Below are 23,336 nucleotides of genomic sequence, written 5' to 3' on the forward strand. Positions count from 1 at the left end.
TTAACCTTTAATATACTTTAATTAAAAAAAAAAAAAAAAACCATTAACAGTACATTTTGGTCTGAAATGGTCCCTTGCGGAAATGCCAGGTCCTAGCTGTAGTTCTGGCTTTATAACTGAAACCCCAAATGTTCAATAAATAACAACTAGTTGCCGTTCTACTCCACTCCAGCTTGTCTCAGCTGAAGGGAAAGGAAAGAAAGGCCAGAGAAAGGAGGCAGTGAGATCCTGGAACCATGGTCCCCGGGGTAGGGTGAGGAGCCTGTATACCCTCCTTCACTTAATTTGTTTCTTAAGGAGGAGAAAAAGTTAAAAGTAGCTCAGCTTTCATTTTTGGCCTGAGCTAGGGAGCTTAGAAAGGTGGAACCTTGGTCCAGCTTTGGCAGAGTGAGGCCCAGAGATGGGACAGTAAGGCACAACCCTGGCTTGAAGTCAGGGAGTCAAAGGCAAACAGCTAGCTCAGAATTCTTAAGAATAAGGAATGTGAGTTATAACTCAGAGTTGTAACTCAGAACTGAGAAAGAGTAGCTTGGAAGATAGAGAGGGAAATAAGACCATCCCCTCTCTAGAAGATATAACCAACCTTCTCTTACCTGAGGATAGGCTGGTTAGAGTTTGGTTTAAAGGCAACTGGGTGACAAAAGGAGAGTTAATGTAGACTCTTTTCCTTATATCCTTTCTCCCCAGTGCTCAAATGTCCCTATAAAGGGAAGGTTGGCTAGTTTCTTGGCTTCGTGTATTAATGTGGGAGGCAGCTAGGACAATGGTTCAGTCATTCTTAGGATGATTGTTATTGAGGATGGGGTGGCCATTAGATAGGAGCCGACTCTTTGCTCCTGCCCCAGCTGCAGCCTCCTCCCCCTCTGAGCTCTCTGTTTCTTCTCGGTCACTGCGTTCATCTTCTACCAGCTGTGAAAAGGATGAAAGGGATTATGTATATTCCAATTCCCAGAGGTTACCTCTAAGTTTCCTGCTAACCCCCAGAACCTCACGCTGTTTCAAAAGAGTTACTGGCATAACAGGGAATTAGTTTGGGGAGTTCGGGGGTTGAGAGTGGTGAGGCCTACAAAAGAGAGGGCAGCGCCTTCCTCACCTTTCCAGTTATGAACTTGTGGGCCATGCGCAAAATGAAGTAGGCCCAGAAGATATGCAGCATCTGTAGCACTGCCATCATGATGTTGAAGAAGTAATAGCCAAAGAAGGCAGGGTAGAGCTCCAGTGGGTATACCAGCGTGCAGTGTAGGATCCTAAGGATTTCAGGGAAAGTGGTAAATGGTAAACATGGACGGGGTGAAAGACTGAAGTAAATGTGCAAGAAAGGCAAGAAGAGCCGGCTACCTACTCACCAGAAAGGCATGATAACCAGTCGAGTAATGATGAAAACGATGGCGAAGACAATGAAGATGTTATTGCAGGTGTTTTTCCATCCCGCGTAGTTAAACATCTTGGCGGACTGCATAAATAGTCCCATCTATCATCATGGGCTCCTGATTCTCCCATACACATTAATATGTGTGTGTGATCAGCAGCACTGGCTATACCCTCCCACCTCAGTACCAGGAATGTCAATAGCATCTTCAACCCCCTGAAGACTAGGACAAATTGAACCTGCACTGGGGCTTCTACTGTGAGGAAGCCTAACCTCCAGCAGGTAGTCAGAAGAGTCATGCAGAGCCATGATGAGAGTCCCTGCTCGGACATAATTGGCAAACCAGGAGAAGCTGAGGAGAATGATGGTGGCCACGTGGTGGATGATCTGTTCCTTAAAATCCTGTAGAAAAGATGCAGGCGTCAAGGGACTCTCCCCTGCTCCACTGTTTCCCATATCCCGAGAAGTCAAAGGAAAGGATCTTTATCCTACGGCCTCACCTGGTCCTTGGACTTACCTTTCGCTTGACATCAGAAGCAATGCTGAAGAGCAGGGACCAGTAGAAGGAGAGTTCAATCATGTAGTACCAATACTGAGAAGGGACGATGCTCTGGGAGAGGAAGGAGGTGTGAGGGATCCCACAGCAACTAGCTCTCGGGCTCACCTCCAAACTTGACCCTTCTAGCCCCTCAAGATACACTTTGTTCTGTGACTGTCCTGTGCCATGATTTCAAGAAACTCTTATTAATAATGGAATGTTGTGTGCCATAGAACACTCCTCTCATACCTGTATGGGATAGCCCTCCCAAACTTTCCTCAAGTCATAGAACCAGGGTTTCTGCAAAGAGAGATTAAGAAAAGAACTCAAATCCTATGGCCTTTGCCCACCTTGACAAAGGCTATGCTCCCACATCCCAGTACTCACATCCACAATGACAGCCATGCCCGCAACAAAGGCAATCAGGTAAAATGTGAATCTCCAACTGCAAGTGGAAGCAGATCTGGCTAGGTGAGTGCCCCCAGACACCCTCTCAAGGTACCCTCACCTCTCCTGTATACCACAGCCCTCTCCTCCCAACAAGAGACAACAGCCACCCAACTTCCCCCACCTGGCTTCTCGGAACTTCTTGAGAAGGCTGGGCCTGTCCTGGTTGCGGCGGCGGCGGAACCAGCGTTCTATCTGGCGGCCAGAGAGCCCACTCTGCCGAGACAAAAGCTCAACCTCCACCTAAGCATAGTGAGGTCATTACATTCAGCCTTCAAATCAGAGGTGACCCTACTCTGCCCAGCCTCTCCCAGTAATAACCTAAGCCAGGCCCACACCCTGCCAAGTCTTCACCTTCCAGGGCTAGCATTCAAACTATGGCCTACCCAAACTCAGCAACAACTCCCAGGGTCATCTGCAGCTCATACCTGCTTGGGCTGCTTGCCGTTGGTCAGGTAGAAATGTTCTAAGGTGACATTGGGAGGTGCTCGTAGTCGGGTTTTCTCCTTAACATTCAGGAGGGCAGCCAGGGGTGTAGCCACATAACTGGGGAAGGGACATGAGAGAGAGGTGTCTGGCTCCCTTGGAGCACTCCTAACCCCTAGACAGGGAGGAGAAAGTACCACAAGTACAGGCATCTTAAATCTGGGCCTCAGTTTCCCATGTTTCCTGGCAATCCCCTTTCCTCTAGTCTCCCAAGCTGCCCATGGCTGACAAAGCTGCCTATGTTCACTATTGACCATTCAAGGAGGCGGGCATGGGGCAAGAACAAACAACTATTGAAGGAAAGTGCTGGGGGTGCTGAGCCCTCGGGAAGACAATGGTGCCCTGGGGGAGGGGCTGCAGGCAGCAGGGACCTGGGTGGCCAGAACACCAGTGTCCAGGGACCAACATGAAATCTGCTAAGTTGGCTGGTGACAGGGGAAGGTGTAAGGACATACTCACAGCTCAAAGAAGTATCGAATGACAAGAAAGACCAAGGCCAGGGGAAGTGTGATGTAGAGGTCTGAGGCTTTGGCATAGACACGTCCATCTCTGTCTTCTAGATCAGCCCAGGTTAAGTTCACAGGCAGCCATAGTCGGTCCCACCAGAAGTGGTCATACAAGGTCTGCAGCATCCTAAGAGAAGAAGGGAAGAGAGGGTCGAGTGAGAGACTGGCAGGGAAGAAAAGGAACAGAACAATGACTCAAGCCTAAGGCTCTGGTTCTGGCTACCTGGCCTTGGAATTAATTGGCTTCCTTCACTGACTTGGTTTCCTTATCTGTAATAGGAAAACAGTGGCTTTCAAGTTTTAGCATTTAAGTTTGTTGCAACCTTAGGTGATTCTGCCACTACACAGGCCTAATCCCCTGCAATAAACACCACCCCCCATTTCTTATCAGTCTTATCTTTTGGCTCTCAACCTGGAGGGCAAGCAAGATCCAGTCAGAGAAGACGTCAACAATCAGGGAAGTCATCCAGGTTGAGCATGGTGGTGCACACCTTTAATCCCAGACTCAGGAGGCAGAGGCAGGCAGATCCACACAGTGATCCAGGACAGCCAGGGCTACACAGTCAGACCCTTAACTGGCCAGCAGAGCTATAGGAGAAACGAAATAGAAGTACTATCCCCAAAGAGCAGTGAGCATCAGACAACTGCACACAAGACTGACACTCCATGCCAAGTCATTAGGTCTCTACATGTGAGGCAGAAAGTGATCTGTAAGCTCTGTTCGAAAGGGACGTGAGGGCACAGACACAGGGTCAGGACTGAGGATGGCTCTGAACAGCAAACCAAGACATTTGGTAAAACTGACCTATTTTCCCTCATCTCCTCTTTTTCCTTTATTCTTTGAGACAGCACTTAAGCAGTACAGGTTGGTCTCAAACTCATGATCCTACTGCCTCAGCAATTCACGTGCTGAAATGACAGGATCCTCACCACGACAGTGGTGGTGCACACCTTTAAACCCAGCATTTGGGAGGCAGAGGCAGGAGGATCTCTGTGAGTTTGAGGTCAGCCTGGTCTACAGAGCAAATCCCAAGACAGGCTCCAAAGCAATACAGAGAAACCCTTTCTTGAAAAACAAAACAAAAAGAACCTGTCTGCAAAGGAACCAGTCAACATCTTCAAGCCAGGAAAGAGCTGCCGCCTTCAACTTCCCTCCTTCTCCCTGCTCCCACAAAGATGAAGAACGGTGTGGCACTGACCACTGGGATCCAGATGAGTCAGGGGACAGTCTTTGGCAGCTGCTCAGGGCTGAGAAGCAACCAGATGTCCCTGAAGGGTCATTGATGAGCACATTGCTGGGAAATTCTTAGACTTGCAGAGTAGGGGAGCCAAGGAAGTCCTCCAGGCTCCCCACCTCTCATTCTCCTATGAATAGAGGGAGAAGAGGTGGCAGCTTTCAGACTGACCTATAGAGTAGAAGCTGTGACAGAAGAAAAGTGGTGTCCTCCCAGGTGGAGAGGAGAGGAGAGAGCAGGAGCTGGCGGGCCTGTGTGAGCAGAGACAGCAGGCACTGAATTTCAGCTGAGTTGCTGAAGGAGGCTGACACCTCAGCCCACAACTAAGCTGGGCTGGTCCTCTGGCTGCTAGGCTCTTTCAATAGCTCCGCCTCCACCTTCCACAGAAGCACTTGCGAAATCCCTCTCTGCCTGTCACGGGTCAGTCAGTATTCCAGCTCGAGGACTTTACCCTCTTGTCCCCACTCCTGGTCACCGCTCTTTTGGATGAAATCAGAGGTCAGCTTAAACGATAAAGGATTTTCATCTCAACACACCCATCACACATTCCAGGCCTTGACATGGAGGGCACTGTCCCTTCCCCCTCCACTTTAGCCTGAATAAATATTTAATTTGTTAAAAAGAGATGGGAGCCTCTCAAAGTGAACAAAATTAACTGTAACTACCCACACAAGCACACATTCTTCCTAGAGAACAGTAGGAAACTGAATAGGGAAGGGAAGAGGGCAAAAAACCAGACTGACTGTGTGCACACCTCCATCAATTCCTTCCCAACTTTTGTTTAACCAGATAGGAGGTGGGGACCAATACCTGACCTTGTCATCTGACTACTGTGTTTCTTAGGGCCTAACTTTTCCTCCAATGAGACCTAAATTCAGTCATGCTGGCAATCCTAGCCTTGGGTCATCTATCCCAATTAGTAGAATGTCTTATTAGAGCCTATTAAGGGTTAAGGATTCAGAGGGCTAGCGAGGGGCCTAGAGGGTGGGTGGAGTCAATCTCCTGGACTCCAGCAGCAGCATAGGAATGTCTAGCGCCTTTCTTATCCCTACAAAGAAGGTGACGCGCTAGAGAGTGAGGAACCCAAGTGGGTATCACAGAATGGCTGGGGGGGGGGGGTACCAGAGCAGCACACCTATCTCAACCCCAGGACACACACACCTGGACTCCCCCACCCTGTGTGTGGACTGATGTGTAACTGGGAGGTGAGGACCAATGGGGGCTTGCACACAGCTTTCAAGCCTGCTGTGACCACAGCCCTCCCTTGCTGTTCTGAACCTCCACAGCAGAGAAGCTGCCCCAGATTCAGCAGGGTCAGGACTTTTTACAGGAGGGGAAGGGACTGGGATTTCCAGTCAGCCTCTCTTACACATCTCCCCAGAACCAGTCTGTTCCCTGCTGCATCTCTGGTGACGCTTGGCACCAGCACACCAAAGACAAGCATCCCATAAACAAGACATCAGGACCAGAAAGGGAGTTTTGATTACACCTGCAACTTTTCCACTCATAAAAGTATGCCACCTGCACACACAAGACATATGGTGTATGTGTTCACTACTTGTCTCCTTCACACACACCTACCTGCCTCAGAGACAGACACCACTTAATGAGACACATGCTGGAGAGGAGCCAGTATGGCAGGGATTTCACAAGCATTACATTACTCGAAACTTGAGTAGGTTCTACCTGGCTCTAACCTTTGCTCCAACTCTGACTGATCTCCCACCCAAAGGTCCTCCCCCAAGCAAATGAAAAGGGGTGGGAGACAGTGCTAATGGGGGCTTTGCAGGCCCAGAGGGATGGACGGTGTAAGTGTAGCCTGTAAGAAAACTTCTCAGACTCAACTGGATAACAGTCCGAAGTGACTGAGTTTCCATTTGCAGAGAGATTAAAAAGAGAGGGTCCCAAGGGCTCTCAGGTCTGAGCAACCATAAAATAGATGGAGGCCAGAGGAGCCTTTATTGTTGAAAACTTTCTTTTCGTGCAATAGTAGCTGGTCATGAACTTTCTATAAGGTGAAGAGCAATGGGTGAAGTCAAAAGGTGTGTGCACTGCTTCAGGTACAGCACCAGTCCAAAAATATGGGTCAGATGAGGATGTGAGGCGCTAACAATGTGGTCCCAGGCTTCATGTGGCCTATAGCTTGTCTGAGTTGTTTCACAAACTCTTCCCCACCCCCCAACCCAAATATGAGTACGGTCCCCAGAGACAGGTCGAAGCCAGCAGGTTTAAGCAGCAGCTGGTTGTGGGTGGGGTGACTCTGAAAGGAACCCATTCGGGGTCAGTCTGCCTATGGCTAGTGGAGGGAGGAAAAGGCCCCTCTATCTGGCAAAATCTGGCTGGAGACCCCAGTGAGAAGAAAGGGGTAGGACAGCAATGGAGACAAGGATCAACTAATTCCCTGTGCCACCCCACCCCACCCCCACCCCCGCGCGAGCGAGCCTTGAAAAATAAGCACTGTGTGGACAGGAACAGTGCTGGAAGACTTAAGGGCCCTATTACAGGTGCAGTCAACAAACTTTCATTCAAGCTAGTCACTTCGGCTCTGGGATGAGAAGTGACTTCCCACCCCAGCTCTGACACAAACAGAAGTAAAAACTGCTGCAGGAGGCCTTCCCTAATTGAGCTCTCTGGAAAAGACGGGCTCACTCCAGACCTCACGATGCTTAGAACTCTGGCTGCTGAGGCTGGCAACTCAAAAAAAAAAAAAACCAGATCTGGTTTGGATGCTAGGAGCGCCTTAGGCACCAGGAACTCCCAAGCCCAGGCCAAAGATGAATGTCGCGCACCTGCAGGGAGCAAGCTAGCTCGAGGGCCTCTGAGCCAGTAATTAGCAAGTTACCGCCCGCCCGTAAAGCTAGTTTCACCAGCTGCTGCTCCCAGAGCTGGCCACGCACACCCCATAACGGTACAGGAGTCTTAGCCCTTTGGGGCCAGGACAGACTCATTGAGTGTACTCCTTCCTGTTTCCCGTTCGGCACATGGACGCTCTAACCTCTCTCCTGGGATGGGCAAAGGGGGCCCAGCAGCAGCGGCAGAGGCGGCGGTGGCGGCAGCAGCAGCAGCAGGGGCCGCCACCGCTCCTCCTCGGCCTCCGCACTCAGGCCCCAGGACGCACGCGGCCCACCGGGGACTTCTCGCACCAAAAGTCTGCGGCTGCTCCACTCCCAACAAAGGGGCGTTTGTAGCCCGGGTCCCGGGCTAGCGTCGTGCTCCGGCCCCTACCTGTTGCCCCACAGGCCTTCTCCCCGCCGAGGCCCCGGCCCGGCCCGGCCCGGCCCGGCTCGCCTGCTCCCGCAGTGCTCGGCCCGCCCTCCGGCAGCCCGGCCGCCATGAGCCGGTGGAGTCCCCACCGCCTTCGAGCTGCGCCCTGAGCCCCCGCGCCTGCCGCCGCCCCGCGGCCCCGCGGCCCCCGCGCGCCGCACACGGACTCACTCGGCGGCCGATGCAGAGCTGGCCGGCCCGGGCGCCGCTGCTCCGTCATCCTCTCCGAGCGCCCGGCCCGTGCGCACTGGCTGGGCCGGGTCCTCTCCTCCCCCTTCCGCCGCCCGCGGCTCCCTCCCTCCTTCCTCCTCTGCTCGCCGAGCCCCGGCGAGCCCAGGCCGAGCCCAGCAGCGGAGGGAAGGCCCCGCGAGCGGAGCGGAGCGGAGGGGAGCTGGGCGTGGGCCGCGGCCGGGCGGGGCTGGGTCCCCGGAACCCCGCGCTGCGCCAGTGGAGCCCCGACGGGGCGGGTGGCTCGCGCTCTGCCGGCAGCTCGCGGTTCTGGGTGGCGCGGAGGCCGCCCGCCCGGACTTACTTGCTCAAGGGCCCTCGGGTGCCTGAGGACACCGCTCACAGCGGGCTGCTTCTGCCCCACCCTGCCGCCCTGGTGCGGTCGGCAACCTCAAGCCGGCGTGCCCCAGCTCTCAGTTCCTCCCCGGGTTGGTTGCCACAATTCCCGCGTCCGGCCGCACTGGGCGGCGGAGAAAGGGCGCAGCCGAGAGCCCATCCAGGTGCACCCGAGGAAAGCCTTACACAGACCCCGAGGCTCCCCACGGTGAGATCCACAGGACCCCAGTCCTGCCGATCGGAGCCCAAACGGAGCTACTCTCAACCTTTAGTAAAATGGGCTTCGGTCTCCAGTCTACACACCATGCATCGGAGACCGTATTATCCCTTTGAGTGAGTTGCATTTGAGGGCCAATTTACAGGGAGACCTACAGCTTCTTCCAGTAAGAAATTTTTTTTAAGACTACCACGCAGCTGGGCGGTGGTGGCACACATTTTTTTTGTTTTTGGGTTTTTGTTTGTTTGTTTGTTTTTTCGAGACATGGTTTCTCTGTGTAGCTTTGGAGCCTATCCTGGCACTCGCTCTGGAGACCAGGCTGGCTCGAACTCACAGAGATCCTCCTGCCTCTGCCTCCCGAGTGCTGGGATTAAAAATGTGTGCCAACAATCCCAGCACTCAGGAGGCAGAGGCAGGCAGATCTCTGTGAGTTCGAGCCAGCCTGGTCAACAGGGCGAGTTCCAGGACAGGCTCCAAAGCTACACAGAGAAATCCTGTCTGGAAAAAAAAGCAAAATAAAAAAAGAAAACTACCTGGCCAGGTTTGGTAGCTCATTCCCAAGCAAGATCCCAGCATTTGGGAGACTGAAGAAAGGGTATCATTTTTTACCTTCAAGAAATAATATTTTTAGGGCTGGAGAGATGGCTTAAAGGTTAAGAGCACTGACTGCTCTTCCAGAGGTCCTAAGTTCAATTCCCAGCAACCACATGGTGGCTCAAACCATCCGTTATGAGATCTGGTGCCCTCTTCTGGTGTGCAGATATACATGGAAGCAGAATGTTGTATACATCATAAATAAATAAAATCTTTTAAAAAAAAAAAAAACAAAAACAAAGTGACCTTTCTTTAAAAAAAAATAATATTTTTAGCCGGGCATTGGTGGCTCATGCCTATAATCCCAGCACTTGGGAGGCAGAGGCAGGCGGATCTCTGTGAGTTCGAGGCCAGCCTGGTCTCCAGATTGAGTGCCAGGATAGGCTCCAAAGCTACACAGAGAAACCCTGTCTTGAAAAATAAAACCAAAAAAAAAAAAAAAGAAAGAAAGAAAGAAATAATATTTTAAGTATTTATTTTATTGTATTGTTTAAGTGTTTTGCCCGCTTGTATGTGTACCATGCATGCCCTCTACTCAAGGAGTTCAGTAGAGGACATCAGATTCCCTGGAACTGGAGTTATATACAATTGTGAGAGTCCATGTGGGTGTTAGTCATCCAACCTGCTCCTCTGCAAGAACGGGTGCTCTTTACTGCTGAGCCTTCTCTCAGGCCCTCAAAATAGCATTTTTATGTCATCACAGCCTGTGGCAGAGGCTTGCTTCACAATGTATACAGTCAACCTCCAGTGCTTTGCCAGTTGTGTTAGAAAGAGGTGTGGCTGACTGAAAGTTTGGCCCTGGATCTTGTCCCTTTGGGTAGGTGTAAAAGAGGCAGTAGATGACATTCAATCTATCCACTTGCTCCCTGCAGGGAGACCCAGCACAGATTATAAGCTACAAAAGCCTGGCTGTCCCCTGCACTTTGTTCTGTCTCCCTTCAGTATTTTTCCCCAGAATCTTCTGCAACACACACCGTTCTCACAGAGAGTTCTTTTTTTTTGGGGGGGGGGGTTGAGACAGGGTTTCTCTGTGCAGCTTTGGAGCCTATCCTGGCACTCTCTCTGGAGACCAGGCTGGCCTTGAACTCACAGAGATCCACCTGCTTCTGCCTCCCAAGTGCTGGGATTAAAGGCATGTGCCACCAAGGCCCGGTGTGCATGTATGTCTTTGTACCATGTTCATGCAGTACTCTTGGAGACTAGAAGATATATATGTATCCAGCTGGTGTTACAGATGATTGTGAGCCACCATGTGGGTGCTGGGAATTGAACCCAAGTCCTCTGCAAGAACAAGTGCTCTTAATTCCTGAGTCAAGTCTCCAGTCCCCCAGATACTTATTCCTGATTTTTTTTTTTTTTTTGAGACAGTATCTCACTATGTAGCCCAGCCTGGTTTCAAACCCCAAGTCAGTCATCCTGAGTTCTAGATTTGTAGGTCTGAACTATCACACTCAGCCCCACCAGACTTTTTAAATGGTTCCTCTGGATAAATGAAATTTAAAAGCAAGAAAGAGAGAAGGAAAAAAATAGGGGGAAAAAAGCAGTGGGGTGTTTTGTGGGCAAAAGCTGGATTATGAGGGCCTGAGAAATGGAAATAAGAAGGTGGACAAAGGAGAAAATGGAAAGAGGAGGAACTTGGCCTCAGCCAGCACCCTCCCTTGGGTGGACCAGTAGATTAGAATCACCCCGCCCTTCCAACCCACACCCCCTCCCCCGCCCTCAGCTGGCATTGCCATGCCCACAGTGCCCCAAGTGTGCCCTGCTTGTGGTGACTCACTTCCTCTAAACAGGCTGCTGAGGTGTCTGTCTCAGAGCAGTGTCCCGGCCCGGCCATGAGGCCAGAGTTTAGGTATCTGAACAGGCTCCTGGCAAGACAGACACGTGGACCCTAATGGCAAAAAGGAGATCTTTCTAACTGTAACTGGCCCATAAAACGTAGAAAACTGCCCACCATAGTGACACACTGTTAATCCAAGCAGAGGCAGGTAGATCTTTGGGAATTTGAGGCCAGCCTGGCCTGCATAGCAAATAAAGTTCTGGAATAGCCAGGGCTGCATAGTAAGACCCTGTCTCAAATATATATATTATAAATATGTATTTTATATATTGCATATATGTATATAACATGCACACACAAATCCACATAAGCCTACTTGAGTAAAGAGTCTCACAGCGCCGTACATGGGGCCAGTGTGAGGGCTTCCTGGAGAAAGGCAAGTACTGCGAAGCCTCATAATCCGAATAGAAGTCCCAAGATCCACCTGGCAGGACAGAATGACTCCTACAAGTTGTCTTCTACACGCATGCTGTACCGCACACAGGCCCACACGTGTGCACTAAATAAATGAATAAACATGAAGGGGGAGGAAGGCCCTAAAAGAGCAGAAGAAAGAAAAAAAAAAAAAAAAGCAAAATGGGGCTAGAGAGTTTGAGGACGTGCTCGTGAGTCTGCAGTTGAGGCACTGGACAGCACGGCTATGCCCTAGTATTCCACTAAGAGACCCCGAAGTCACCTCTTCCTCACCAGGATATGAAAATTCAGAGGCAGTGAGATACCTGGGCTCTGGTTCCAACTTCATGGGTGTGAGAGGTCCCTACCCTCCTCAGTCCGTAATGGTGCAGAGTAAGTCTCTCTGCGATGGCCTCCAAGTTTACAATCCTAAATTTAGAGCATGGATGTTGAAGGTGACCAGTAAACCTGAAAACAGCAAGTCTGTCCCCAGTGTTAAACAAGACAAAACCAGACTGAGAGTGGTGAACCCCCGCCCCCCGACATTTCTGCAGAACCTCTGTGGATGCAGCCACTTGCTCCACGTGCTCACGGGAAGCTTTGTTTCTGCCACATGACTGAATTTCTACGAATTTAGATTAGAGTTTCAGCTTGCAGGTTCTGGCCAGCAGTCCCTTGGGAAGGTTTGGCTAGGGCAAACAGGTGCCCTCATCCTTCCTCCCTCCCTTTCATCTCACTCTGCTTGGTACATGGAGCCAGAATCTAATCGATGACTGTGAAGAGTCAGAAGGCGGGGCCTTGTGCTACATAGCGTCCCCAGCATCAGTGAGGCAACAGTCTCCAGCATGTTCTCAGAGGTCACCCCATCTGCCAGCCGTGAGTAGTTTTCTCCCTGGGGCTCCTTCTTACCTTAGCTGCCACCAAGTCCACCCAGAACCTGATGTTCTCAAGATGCTGTACTTATGACAAGTGGATTACGAGAACCCATTGATAAGCTCAGGCGGAGCTAGGGACTTCCAAGTGGCCCTAGGTGACTCATTAATAATACTTTCAGTGGCTGCTGATGCCCTCTTGTGGCACTCTTGGGAATGGCAGGAAAGAAGCCAGCCAGGATTGGATTTAACAGGAAGAAGCAACAGTTACTAGTATAAAATAATAAATATTGTAACAATACTTGTTGCCATATGCTAGCATTTTGACATGCATATTCAGTTCTCTATGACCAGCACTTTTGTGAGTATTTTATATGTATTGGGAGTTGGCCTGCTAAGGCTAGAACCTGGGCCTCATCCTTGAGAGGCAATGGCCACACCTCCTCACCTCCATCTCTCCATATGTACATGTCTAATTCTGACAACAATCTATAACATAAACCTTTTTTTAAAGATTTTATTTATTATTTATACAATGTTCTGCCTGCATGTATGCCTGCAGGTTGGAAGAGGGCACCAGATCTCATTATAGATGGTTGTGAGCCACCATGTGGAACTGAACTCGGGACCTCTGGAAGAGCAAGCAGTCAGTGCTCTTAACCTCTGAGCCATCTCTCCAGCACCTCATAAACCTTCTTTTTAAAGTTTTATTTTATTTTATGGGTATGAGTGTTTCACCTGCATGTGTCTGTGCTTACTTGGTGTTTGGAGAAACTAGAAGAAGGCATTGGATCTCCTGGTACTGGAGTTACGGATGATTGTAAAACACCATGTGGGTTTGAGGACTGAACCCATGTCTTCTGCTAGAGAAGCAAGTGTTCTTAACTGCTAAGCCCTCTCTCCAGTCTCTTGTTTTTCCTCTTGTGTATATGAGAGAAGATTTTTGGTTTTCAGTGCTGGGGTTGGAACCCAGGGCCTTTTTGTCATTCAGCTTCTTACCCAGCCTGTTTCATTTTTAAAGATTTGTTTCTTCAGGTGGTGGTGGCATAAACCTTTAATGCCAGCACTTGGGAGGCAGAGGCAGGAGAATATCTGTGAGTGTGAAGCCAGCCAGGTCTACATAACAAGTTCCAGGAAAGCCAGGACTACATAGAAAGACCCTGTCTCCAAAAAAAAAAAAAAAATTTATTTTTTTAAAGATTTTATTTATTATATATATAACATTCTGCTTCCTTTTATATCTGCACACCAGAAGAGGGCACCAGATCTCATAACGGATGGTTGTGAGCCACCATGTGGTTGCTGGGAACCGAACTCAGAACCTCTGGAAGAGAAGTCAGTGCTCTTAACCTCTGAGCCATCTCTCCAGGCCCCAGTATTTATTTTTTGATGTGTATGGATGTTCAAACTGCAGGTATATCTCTGCCCCATGTGCATGCAGAGTTCAAAGAGACAAGAAGGGGGGCATTTGGTCCCCCAGAACTGGAGTTACAGACAGTTGGAAGCTGCCCTGTGGGTGCTGGGAACTGAACCCAGGTCCTCTGCAAGAGCAGCAGTGCTCTTATCTGCTGCGCCATCTCTGCAGCCTTACCCCTAGGCTCTGTTCTGAGGATAAGGAAACTGATCACAGGACCTTCAGGCACCTGTCCAGCGTTATACAGGAAGTCAGAATTCTGACTCTAGTTCAACTTTACCCACAATACAGAGATTAAGCCCCATTTAATCGGGGCTTAATTTAAACGGGGTGAGTGTCAGGTGGAGCACAGGCTATCTCCTTAGAGTAGAATTTCAGGCAAACAATAAATAAGTGTAAGATTAGAATAATCACATTAAATAATTGGGTCATACTTATACCAACAAATAGTCCATTTATATTCATTGTTTATCTGAACTAATTTAACTGGAGGTTGTATATTTTTATTTGTTTAATCTAACACCCCTAATTTACAAGATGATCTATGCTGTCACACACATTGCCTCCTTTATTCCTCCCAAGAACCCATCCCCAGATGCACCAGCCTCTCTCCTCCTCTGCCCTGCAGTTTCTCCCGACCTGTCCAGTTTAGAGAGTATGAAATGTGTAGCTAAGATTACAGAATGTAACAAGTTGCAGACTGGGGGGTGATGGCTCACACCTGTAAATCTCAGCACTTGAAGCTAAGACAAAAGAATTGTGAACTCAAAGCCAGCCTGGGCTTCATCATGAGTTCCAGGCTAGCCTGAGCTATAGAATAAAACCCTGTACCTTCCCACAAACAAGCAAAAATAAAAAAAGGCCAGCAGTGGGGCATTGGTGGGGCACGCCTTTAATCCCAGCACTCGGGAGGCAGAGGCAGGTGGATCTCTGTGAGTTCGAGGCCAGTCTGGTCTCCAGAGCGAGTTCCAGGACAGGCTCCAAAGCTACACAGAGAAACCCTGTCTTGAAAAAAAAAAAAAGCCAGCAAGAGAGCACTTTCCCACAAACCCGACCTTGGAACTCATGTCCTAGAAGGAGTGGACTGACTGTTCCCATGAGTTTTCCTCTCACCTGCATACATGCTGTCACATGTATGTACACATACACAAAGAAGAAAATTGTAAGGATCCAGGCATGGTGGTACATACTTTTCTTTTTTTTTTAAAGATTTTATTTACTTATTATGTATACAGTGTTCTGCTTGCATGCCAATAGAGGGCAGCAGTCTCGTTACAGATGGTTGTGAGCCACCACGTGGTTGCTAGGAATTGAACCCAGGTCTTCTGGAAGAGCAGTCAGTGCTCTTAACCTCTGAGCCATCTCTCCAGTACCAGTGGTGCATGCTTTTAATCCCAGCACTCAGGAGGCAGAGGCAGGTGGAGTTCCATGAATTTGAAGCCAGCCTGGTCTACAAACGAATTCCAGGACAACCAAGACTACACAGAAAAACGCGCGCGCGCGCGTGCGTGCATGTGTGTTGTTTTTTGAAACAGGGTTTCTCTGTGTAGCCTTGGTTGTCCTGGAACTCACTCTGGAGACCAGGCTGGCCTTGAATCACAGAAATCCACCTGCCTCTGCCTCCTGAGTGCTGGGATTAAGGGTGTTGACCACTACTGCCCGACCAATAAATAAATAAATAAATAAATAGAGATTGCTGGGCATGGTGGCATGCCTTTAATCCCAGCATTTAGGAGGCAAAGGCCAGGCCAGGCTGGTCTACAGTGAGTTCCAGGGCAGCCCAGACCATGTAGAGAAACCATGTCACAAAACAAAACAAATAAGTAAGTAAATAAAATAAAACTTAGAGCTTGACCATGCTCTGATTCTAAAACTAGAGTATGTTTTCCACTTTAATGAGGAAGAAAATCAGAATATGATTGCCATCTTGGAACTTCATTACCAGTGTCCCCAAACTCATTTCCTGTGTTGGATAGTAGTGGCCATGCTGTAGCTCTCCTTTCGGGGTTCTGGGAGATCGAAGAGGACCATTCCTGGCTTTGGAGAATGGTAGAGGACTAGAGGCAGGAAAAAGACGACTCCCCAAGTCTTAAGGAGCCAGCCCCGAGGTTTAAGCAACCGTTTAGGGTCCCTGAGGCTCCGAGGGACTGAGCACCTGATGCCCAGTCCTGAGGCTGTGTGCCGACAGCCTTGGGCTCAGCTGTTGGGATTGCATCACGGGCAGCCTAAACAGCCAGGGAATGCTGGCTGCTAAAAGGCAGCAGCAGGAGACTGAGAAATCCGGGCCCTGGGATCCTCCTCCATCTGCTAGCTGCCTTTGGGAGCAAGGTGCTCCCACGGTACCGGTCTGCAGGGAACACCCTCTGCATTTTTCTTTCTTGACTCTGTGGATCTGCCCCCACCCCTGACTACCTGAGTGCCCTTCCTTCCCCACAGATATAAACAATCCCCTGTCTCTCCACCCATGCTGGCTGGCTTTCCTAAGGCATAATCACAGAAACTTCAGGGCTGGGACCCCCTGTGGGGTGCAGGCTGGGGTGCCCTAATGGTATGTGTCCCAACAGGTTTTTCTCTATCAACCTTGAAATCAGCCTGGAGCCTGCCTGACCTACATTCCCCTTACCGCCTCCCCCCCTTTACCCCCAGGGAGCTGGAACCAGTGGTAGAGTCAGGTCAGAAGCAAGACTCAAGAGACTAGGTTTCTGTGGTCCCAACCTGGCCCCGTAGGGAAAGCAACACACAAAGCCTCTTGTGTCCTCGGCTGAGTTGAGAGGCTGAGTGGAGTTTGCTTGCGTGGGTTAAGGGCCAGTTCCTGGGAGGAGAGATGCTAGGCAGGGAGCTGTTTGCTTGTAGACCCTGTACAGCCTGGTCCTCTCCCACGTCTGGGAGGGGCCAAATCAGAGACAGCTGGACTGGTCTGCAAGGGAGGTCATCTGACTGGCTGTTCAGCTTGGGCTCCTCACTGCTCCTCTCCACCACCAGGCTACACAGGAGCTGGTGCCCACACAGGCAAACCACCAGGCCACAACACCCACCTCACCTCTAGCGCGTTTGGGGTAAGTCCTGGAACCCAGCCCTTATCTGGGGGAGGGAGAACTTACCAACTGAGGGAGGAGTGGATGTATTCTTTTCCCAGCATGAGAGTGTCTAGTCTGTGCCCAGGTACCCATGTTCCTACAGGGACACATACAGGTTACACCTGCTGACCTAGAGACCCCTTCTGAGACTCCTGGGGGGGAGCGCAGACAGGCAGGAAGCTGCTCTGCAGGTAGGTTTGCGGCTCCCCTGGGGAGAGGAGTGGGGGATAAGGAGCTGTCTCCCACCAGTGCCTTCATTATGCCACCTCACCTCAGATGCCTGAGAATCCAGGCCAGGGAAGGGAGGGACCTGAGCCTCAGAAGGGGGCATCATCGCAGACTGAGGGTTCCGGGGCCTCGGGTGGAGGGAATCCATTGGTGGGTGCTGGTCCCTGCAGTCTCCCCAGCCAAACCTGGCTTACAAAAGGTAAGAGCCAGAGCAGAGAAGGTAGGCTCTTCCTATTGCCCTCATCTTCCAGCCTCACGCTTGCAAAGAAATTTGATGTTCTACTATTCATTCATTTATTCTCTGCAACAAAGGAAAGGAAAGGGATGGGTTGAGAGAGTCCAGGCCCCAGATAAGAGGCAGAAGTGGACATTCCCTTCAGCTCACTCCTGTTTCCTTCCACAGGGAAGCCAGTGGAACCATGTCTGTGAGCAGTGGAACCATGGGAGCATCCCTGACCCAGGAGATCCTCAGCTCCCTGGGCCTTGCCAACAAGGTACGGGCTGTTGGGACTTCATAACAGTGCTTACCTATTGAATAGGGCTGCTGATTGATCTCGCCTTTCATTTGCTTAGGTAGTGCTCTGCCACTGAGCCTTATCTCCAGCCCCAACAATAAAGTTTAATGCATCCACTCAGGGACCAGGAGATGTTGGGGAAGAGGGAAGTGGAAATGGTCTTGGAGACAGAGAGAGAGCTCAGCTGGGTGAAAGCCTGATGACCTAAGTTTGATCTCTAGAACCCACATGGAAGCAGATAATGAAGGCCCTCAGGTTGTCCTCTGACCTCCCATGCACACACAATAAATGAACAAAATGGAAGGAGGAGGAGGGCAGGCTCCCTGCTCCTGACACCACGTTCTCATGCTCTTTCAGACTGCAGCCTGGGGGACCCTGGGCACCCTTAGGACTTTCCTGAGCTTCAGTGTGGACAAGGATGTACAGAAGTTGCTGAAGGCCATTACAGGCCAAGGTAAGCCCTGCCCTTGGTGTTCAGTGCCTCCCTTTCCTTGTTGATCCTGATTTTTATTTTACTTTATTTTGAGATAGGGTCTCGTTTGTAACACTAGCTAGCCTGGAACTCACTATGGAGACCAGGTTGGCTTCCAACTCAGATCTACCTGCCTCTGCTTCTCAAGTGCTGGGATTGAGCGTGAGCATCACCACACCACACCACACTCTATCTCAAGCCGGCTTCAAATCTGCAGTAATCCTCCTGCAGCAGTTTCCCAAAGGATGGGATTACAGGGCAAGAGCCATCATGCTCCACTGTAGGTCTGCCTTTCTTTTTCTGTCTTTTTCAAAATTTATTATTTTATATATATGGGTGTTTAATCTGTATATATGTCTGTGTACCACAAGCAAGCCTGGTGCCCACAGAAGCCAGAAGAAGGGGTTAGAGCCCCTGGAACTGAACTTTCAGATGGCGGTGAAATCACCATGTGGCTGCTGGGAATTGAACTTGGGTCCCCTGGAAGAACAGCTGGTGTTCTCTCAACCACCACACTTATTAAATAAATGTTTAAATTTTTGTTTTTCAAGACAGGATTTCTCTGCCTGCTTGTCTGACCTGGAACTCACTCTGTAGATCAGGCTAGCCTCACACTCACAAAACTGTCTCTGCCTCCTCGGGTGCTTGTATTAAAGGTGTGTGCCACTACCACGTGGCTTTAAAAAAAAAAAAAACCATATTTTTTTAAGGAGCAAGGAAGTTGGAGTTAGGGATGCTCTGAGAGTATTGGTGAGATATTTGATTCTAGCATGTCAGGGTTTGTGATGGTGTGTCATACCCAGTCTCACAACACCTTGTGAGGTCAGGCTTATTATTTCCATTCTTGCACATGAGGAAACTGGGGCTCAGAGAGATTAAGAGGCTTGCCCAACGTCACATAGTTCATAATAGAAGATCTGGGATTCTAAGCCAAATGAATGGGTCCCACCCAAAAAGTCCTTTAAAATTTTTAATTTCAGTTATGTTTTTTCTTTCTTTCCTTTTTAAAATTACCATACTAGGCCACTTTTGTCTGAATTAGGATTTGAGTCAGATTTATTTATTTCCTTCCTTTTTGTTTGCTTGTGTTTTTTGTTTTGTTTTTTTTCAAGACCGGGTTTCTCCGTGTAGCCCTGGCTTGTCCTGGAACTTGCTCTGTAGTCCAGGTTGGCTTCAAACTCATGGAGATCCACCTACCTTTACCTCCAAAGCACTAGGATTAAAGGCATGGGCCACCACCACCTGGCTCTAACCACCTTCCTTTCTTCTTTCCTTCCTTCCTTCCTTCCTTCCTTCCTTCCTTCCTTCCTTCCTTCCTTCCATAGCCTAGGCTAGAATCAAACTCACTGTGTCCCTAAGCATGACTGAACTCCAGATTACCCTTCTTCTATCTCCCAGGTGCTGGGAATACAGGTGTGTGTTATCACCCCCAGTTTTTCATGCAATTAAATTTTTTTCTAATTTTACTTTATTTCACGTACATTGGTGTTTTGCCTGTCTGTCTGTCTGTCTGTATGAGAGTGTTAGATCCCATAGAACTGGAGTTACAGACAGCTGTGATCTGCCACATGGGCACTGGGAATTGAACCGGGTTCCTCTGTAAGAGCAGCCAGTGCAGCCATCTCTGCAGTCACTACTTAAGTGTTGCGTGTGTGTATGTATGCATGCATGTTGTTTTATCTTCGGCACAGTGGCTGCACTTTACTGATATTTAAGCCAGCAATTGTGACTCTGCAGTTACTGGCCTGCAACTCTGGCAGCATCCTGGCTGCTCAGGCCCCAGCCTGGTGGGAATTCTGTACCTGCAGGCACCTGCTCTGTTACTGCCGCTAAAGGTAGCTTTAACTAAATCTCTATCATTCTATTTATAAATAAAACATGAGATTCAAAGGCTGGGGTGAAAACTTGCTAGCTCAGAAAGGTTGCGTAGCAACTAGCTAACCTTCTCTCCTTGCTGGGGTCTCCCAAAAAGCCTGCCCTTAGTCCTTCTTCTCCATCAAAACAAAAAAGTCTTGCCACCCTAAGTCCCTCCCTACTACTTCCTGTGTCTCTCTGTCTCTCCTGGATGCCCTCTATGATTACTTTCTATCAACTAGTTGCTAACTCAGCTTCCTGACCCAAGGTTAATTTTATTTCATGAAAATGCTAACTTGGGGTTCACAGCGTGATCAAATATCCCCCAACATCTGCACGTGTGAGTGCAGTGCCCATGGAGACTAGAAGATACTGGATTCCTTGGAGCTGGAGTTACAGGGTGCTGAGACCTGGACTCAGGCCCTCTGAGAAAACAGAACATTTTCTTTTTTTTTTTTTTTCTTTTTCTTTTTTCTTTTTTGGTTTTTCAAGACAGGATTTTTATGTAGCTTTGGAGGCTGTCCTGGAACTAACTCTTAGACCAGGCTGGTCTCGAACTCACAGAGATCTGCCTGCCTCTGCCTCCCGAGTGCTGGGATTAAAGGTGTGCGCCACCAATGCCCGGCAAAACAGAACATTTTCTTAACCTCAGGGTCATCTAGAGGCCCTCTGAATGTTTCTGACATTTTCTTTGCATCTCCTTTGAGAACAAATGGGAGTAGTAGAGAAGTCACCCCTGGTCTTCCCCTCCCTACACTTAGTTCTGTTCCTGGGGACTTCGGGAATTCACAACTGTGAGCTCTGGTTGCAGCCTCGGTTTGTCTTGGTTCAGGTGTGGCCCACAGCACCATTGTGGATGTACTGACCAATCGGAGCAGAGAGCAAAGACAACTCATTTCTCGAGCCTTCCAAGAGCGAACCAAACAGGTGGGACCGCTGACTTTCCAGGAGCTGTGGACAGGGCAGAGACTCCCTGGAGGACTTGAGATCTAACAATGTCCAGTTCCTCCCTCCTGGCTAATCAGGGACTTGGTGGCTAGACCTGGGATAAAAATCAGCTAAAGCTTCCCATGATTTGGGGCCTCCCTTGACCTATGTCTCTCTCTGTCTGGGGCCCATTTATCCAGGATCTATTGAAGTCCTTGCAGGCAGCACTCTCTGGCAACCTGGAGAAAATTGTGGTGGCTCTCCTACAGCCTGCAGCCCAATTTGATGCCCAGGAATTGAGGACAGCCTTGAAGGTACCAGGAGAGGACAACTGCTGGGCTGTCTGGGGGGGAAAGGACACCAATTGACTGGCCTTGACCTCTCCAGAGAATGGGCCCAGAGACCTCTCAACCCCATCGTGACCCATAAATGGAGAAGGGTATTGTGCTTGCTCTCCAGCCCTCTGTCGGCATCTTGGCATCTTGTTGGGCTAATGATATGGCCCAGTGTCAAATGGCCTCACAATTTCTTGTAGGCCTCAGGTTCCGCTAAGGATGTGGCATTGGAAATCCTTGCCACCAGAGCAGCACCCAGACTGCAGGAGTGCCTGGCAGTATATAAGCATGGTAAGAATGCATGAGGGTATGGGAACAATCCACTCCTCTCCTAAAGTCCTTGTGAATTGGGAACCCTGACTGACCAAATTCTATTTCCTTAAGGTCTCTGTTCCCAGAATCCTCCCCTTGCCCTCACTCCCCACTGTCAGTGCCTCAGTCTCCCCAGGGGATAGAGCCGCATGTAATCATTAAAGAAAGAGAAACAATGATTAACTTAGTCTGGAGCCCTAGGGCAAATTTCACAGTACTGACATTAGGTAGTGTAACAGTCCCAGAGGTCCCTTGTCACCTTCCCAGGCCCTTGCTGCTGCCTGAGGGACAGGTGGTAACCTTTTTTAAAGTCACACTGTCACCTTTCAGAGCCCACCTCACCTACTAATTTGTGAGCAGCCTTTCCCATCCTCACATCTCACACCCCCATGGTCACATGATCACAATCACATAAACACCTCTCTTCCTTCAGTTCTCATTAGATGTCTAATGCTGGTCTGTGTTCTTTTTTTTTTTTTTTTTTTTTTAATTGCCTGGTGTTGGTGGTGCACGTCTTTAATCCCAGCACTTGGGAGGCAGAGGCAGGCAGATCTCTGTGAGTTCCAGGCCAGCCTGGTCTCCAGAGTGAGTGCCAGGATAGGCTCTAAAGCTACACAGAGAAAGCCTGTCTCACAAAACCAAATATAATAATTTTATTATGTATACAACATTCTGCTTCCATGTATATCTGCACACCAGAAGAGGGCACCAAATCTTATAATGGATGGCTGTGAGCCACCATGTGGTTGCTGGGAATTGAACTCATGACCTCTGGAAGAGCAGTCAGGGTTTTTAACCTCTGAGCCATCTCTCCAGCTCCCTTGTGTTCTTAACCCTCTCCTCCTCCTCTGATCTCCTCCCCGTTCTGTTTTTATCATGTAGATGAATACTTGGAATTCATGATCCTCATGACTCAGCCCCCAAGTGCTGGGCTTGCAGGCATGGGCCTCCATGGCTGACATTTTTGATTTCTCCCTTCCTTTCTCCCTTCTTCCTCCCTCCTTCCCTCCCTCCCTCCCTCCTTTCCTCCCTTCCATTCCTCCCTCCCTCCCTTCCTTCCTTCCTTCCTTCCTTCCTTCCTTCCTTCCTTCCTTCCTTCCCTTTCTCTTTCATTCTTTCTTCCTGAGATTGAACCCGCGGTTTCAGCACATGCTAGACAAGTGCTTTACTCCAGAGTTTTCTGTCTTCCCCACTCCTGTTCTCTGCTTCATATCCTGCCTCACACACCACTTCTTGAATCCTGGGTAGAGGACTAGGCCCCAACCAACTTGCTTCATGACCTGGGATTCCCTAGCTCTAGTTACTGCTGGCTGTCTAACAATGGATGATATTCCTAGTTGGAAGGTTTGGAGATGAAGTCATTTCACTACTCACTACTTAGGAACATTTTCAGGGTGACCATGATGGCATCCATCCTGGGGACCATCCGCCGTCAAGCTACTTTGCATAGGAGATGGATTGGATGGTTATGGGGCTGGAACAATAGCTCAGCAGCTGAGAGCATAAGGAAGACCTGATTCATTCCCGGCACCCATATCAGATGGCTCCCAGCCCCCTGCAATTCCAGCCCCAGGGGATCTGATACCATCTTCTAGACTCCTTGGGCACCCCCCATACACATAAATAAAAACACAAATCTTTGGGAGGGGGGGATAAAAAGGACTGTTAGGGTCCAGTTGGTCAAGTACTTGACAAGTGCTAAAGCTATCTATCCTGGGAAAATTCAGAAGGAGTCAAAACACTCCTGCTCCTGCCCCAGATTTCCAGGTGGAGGCTCAGGAAGATATCAGGACTGAGACCAATGGCATCTTGCAAGACCTGCTTCTGGCCCTGAGCAAGGTGAGGCTTGGCCTGCCAGGGAAGGGAGTTGTGCTCCTCAG

General features: G+C 49.6%; 2 protein-coding genes across 12 annotated transcripts in view; one reads left to right on the forward strand and one right to left on the reverse strand.

The window, feature by feature from the left end:
* Cers2 (ceramide synthase 2) lies at window positions 1-12,481 on the reverse strand. Of its 10 annotated transcripts, none has more exons than XM_027393607.2 (11): window positions 12,360-12,481; window positions 3,300-3,473; window positions 2,783-2,955; window positions 2,479-2,597; window positions 2,295-2,352; window positions 2,157-2,207; window positions 1,887-1,979; window positions 1,643-1,771; window positions 1,347-1,453; window positions 1,094-1,247; window positions 1-909 (listed from the first exon to the last, which is right to left on the reverse strand). In XM_027393607.2, the coding sequence occupies exons 2-11, from the start codon at window positions 3,385-3,387 to the stop codon at window positions 769-771; spliced, it is 1,113 nt and encodes a 370-aa protein (XP_027249408.1). In that variant the 5' UTR covers window positions 3,388-3,473; window positions 12,360-12,481; the 3' UTR covers window positions 1-768. The 10 variants fall into 10 exon arrangements, with proteins under 10 accessions (XP_027249408.1, XP_027249402.1, XP_027249405.1 ...); XM_027393601.2 differs by having other exon boundaries at window positions 2,783-2,900; window positions 12,360-12,471; XM_027393604.2 differs by lacking the exon at window positions 12,360-12,481 and adding an exon at window positions 8,017-8,151.
* Anxa9 (annexin A9) overlaps window positions 11,649-23,336 on the forward strand; it is a 16,796-nt gene continuing 5,108 nt past the window's right edge. Inside the window, exons 1-9 of one of the 2 annotated variants that reach the window (XM_027393611.2) lie at window positions 11,649-12,326; window positions 16,719-16,792; window positions 16,917-17,004; window positions 17,445-17,535; window positions 17,914-18,010; window positions 20,715-20,809; window positions 21,010-21,123; window positions 21,345-21,435; window positions 23,216-23,295. In XM_027393611.2, the coding sequence (XP_027249412.1) occupies window positions 17,461-17,535; window positions 17,914-18,010; window positions 20,715-20,809; window positions 21,010-21,123; window positions 21,345-21,435; window positions 23,216-23,295 (552 nt within the window). In that variant the 5' untranslated portion in view covers window positions 11,649-12,326; window positions 16,719-16,792; window positions 16,917-17,004; window positions 17,445-17,460. The remainder of the gene's footprint in view (window positions 12,327-16,718; window positions 16,793-16,916; window positions 17,005-17,444; window positions 17,536-17,913; window positions 18,011-20,714; window positions 20,810-21,009; window positions 21,124-21,344; window positions 21,436-23,215; window positions 23,296-23,336) is intronic. The other variant, XM_027393613.2, reaches the window with a different exon arrangement.

The sequence above is a fragment of the Cricetulus griseus genome (genome assembly GCF_003668045.3).
Source record: "Cricetulus griseus strain 17A/GY chromosome 1 unlocalized genomic scaffold, alternate assembly CriGri-PICRH-1.0 chr1_0, whole genome shotgun sequence".
Lineage (NCBI taxonomy): Eukaryota > Metazoa > Chordata > Mammalia > Rodentia > Cricetidae > Cricetulus > Cricetulus griseus.

Excerpts from the sequence above, each read along its gene's own strand:
- Cers2 (XM_027393601.2), bottom strand. The coding sequence starts at position 3,472 with ATGCTGCAGACCTTGTATGACCACTTCTGGTGGGACCGACTATGGCTG. Across the intron at positions 2,208-2,294 it reads GCATGGCTGTCATTGTGGAT|AAACCCTGGTTCTATGACTT; the intron begins GTGAGTACTGGG and ends CTCTCTTTGCAG. Across the intron at positions 1,980-2,156 it reads GGGAGGGCTATCCCATACAG|AGCATCGTCCCTTCTCAGTA; the intron begins GTATGAGAGGAG and ends TTCCTCTCCCAG.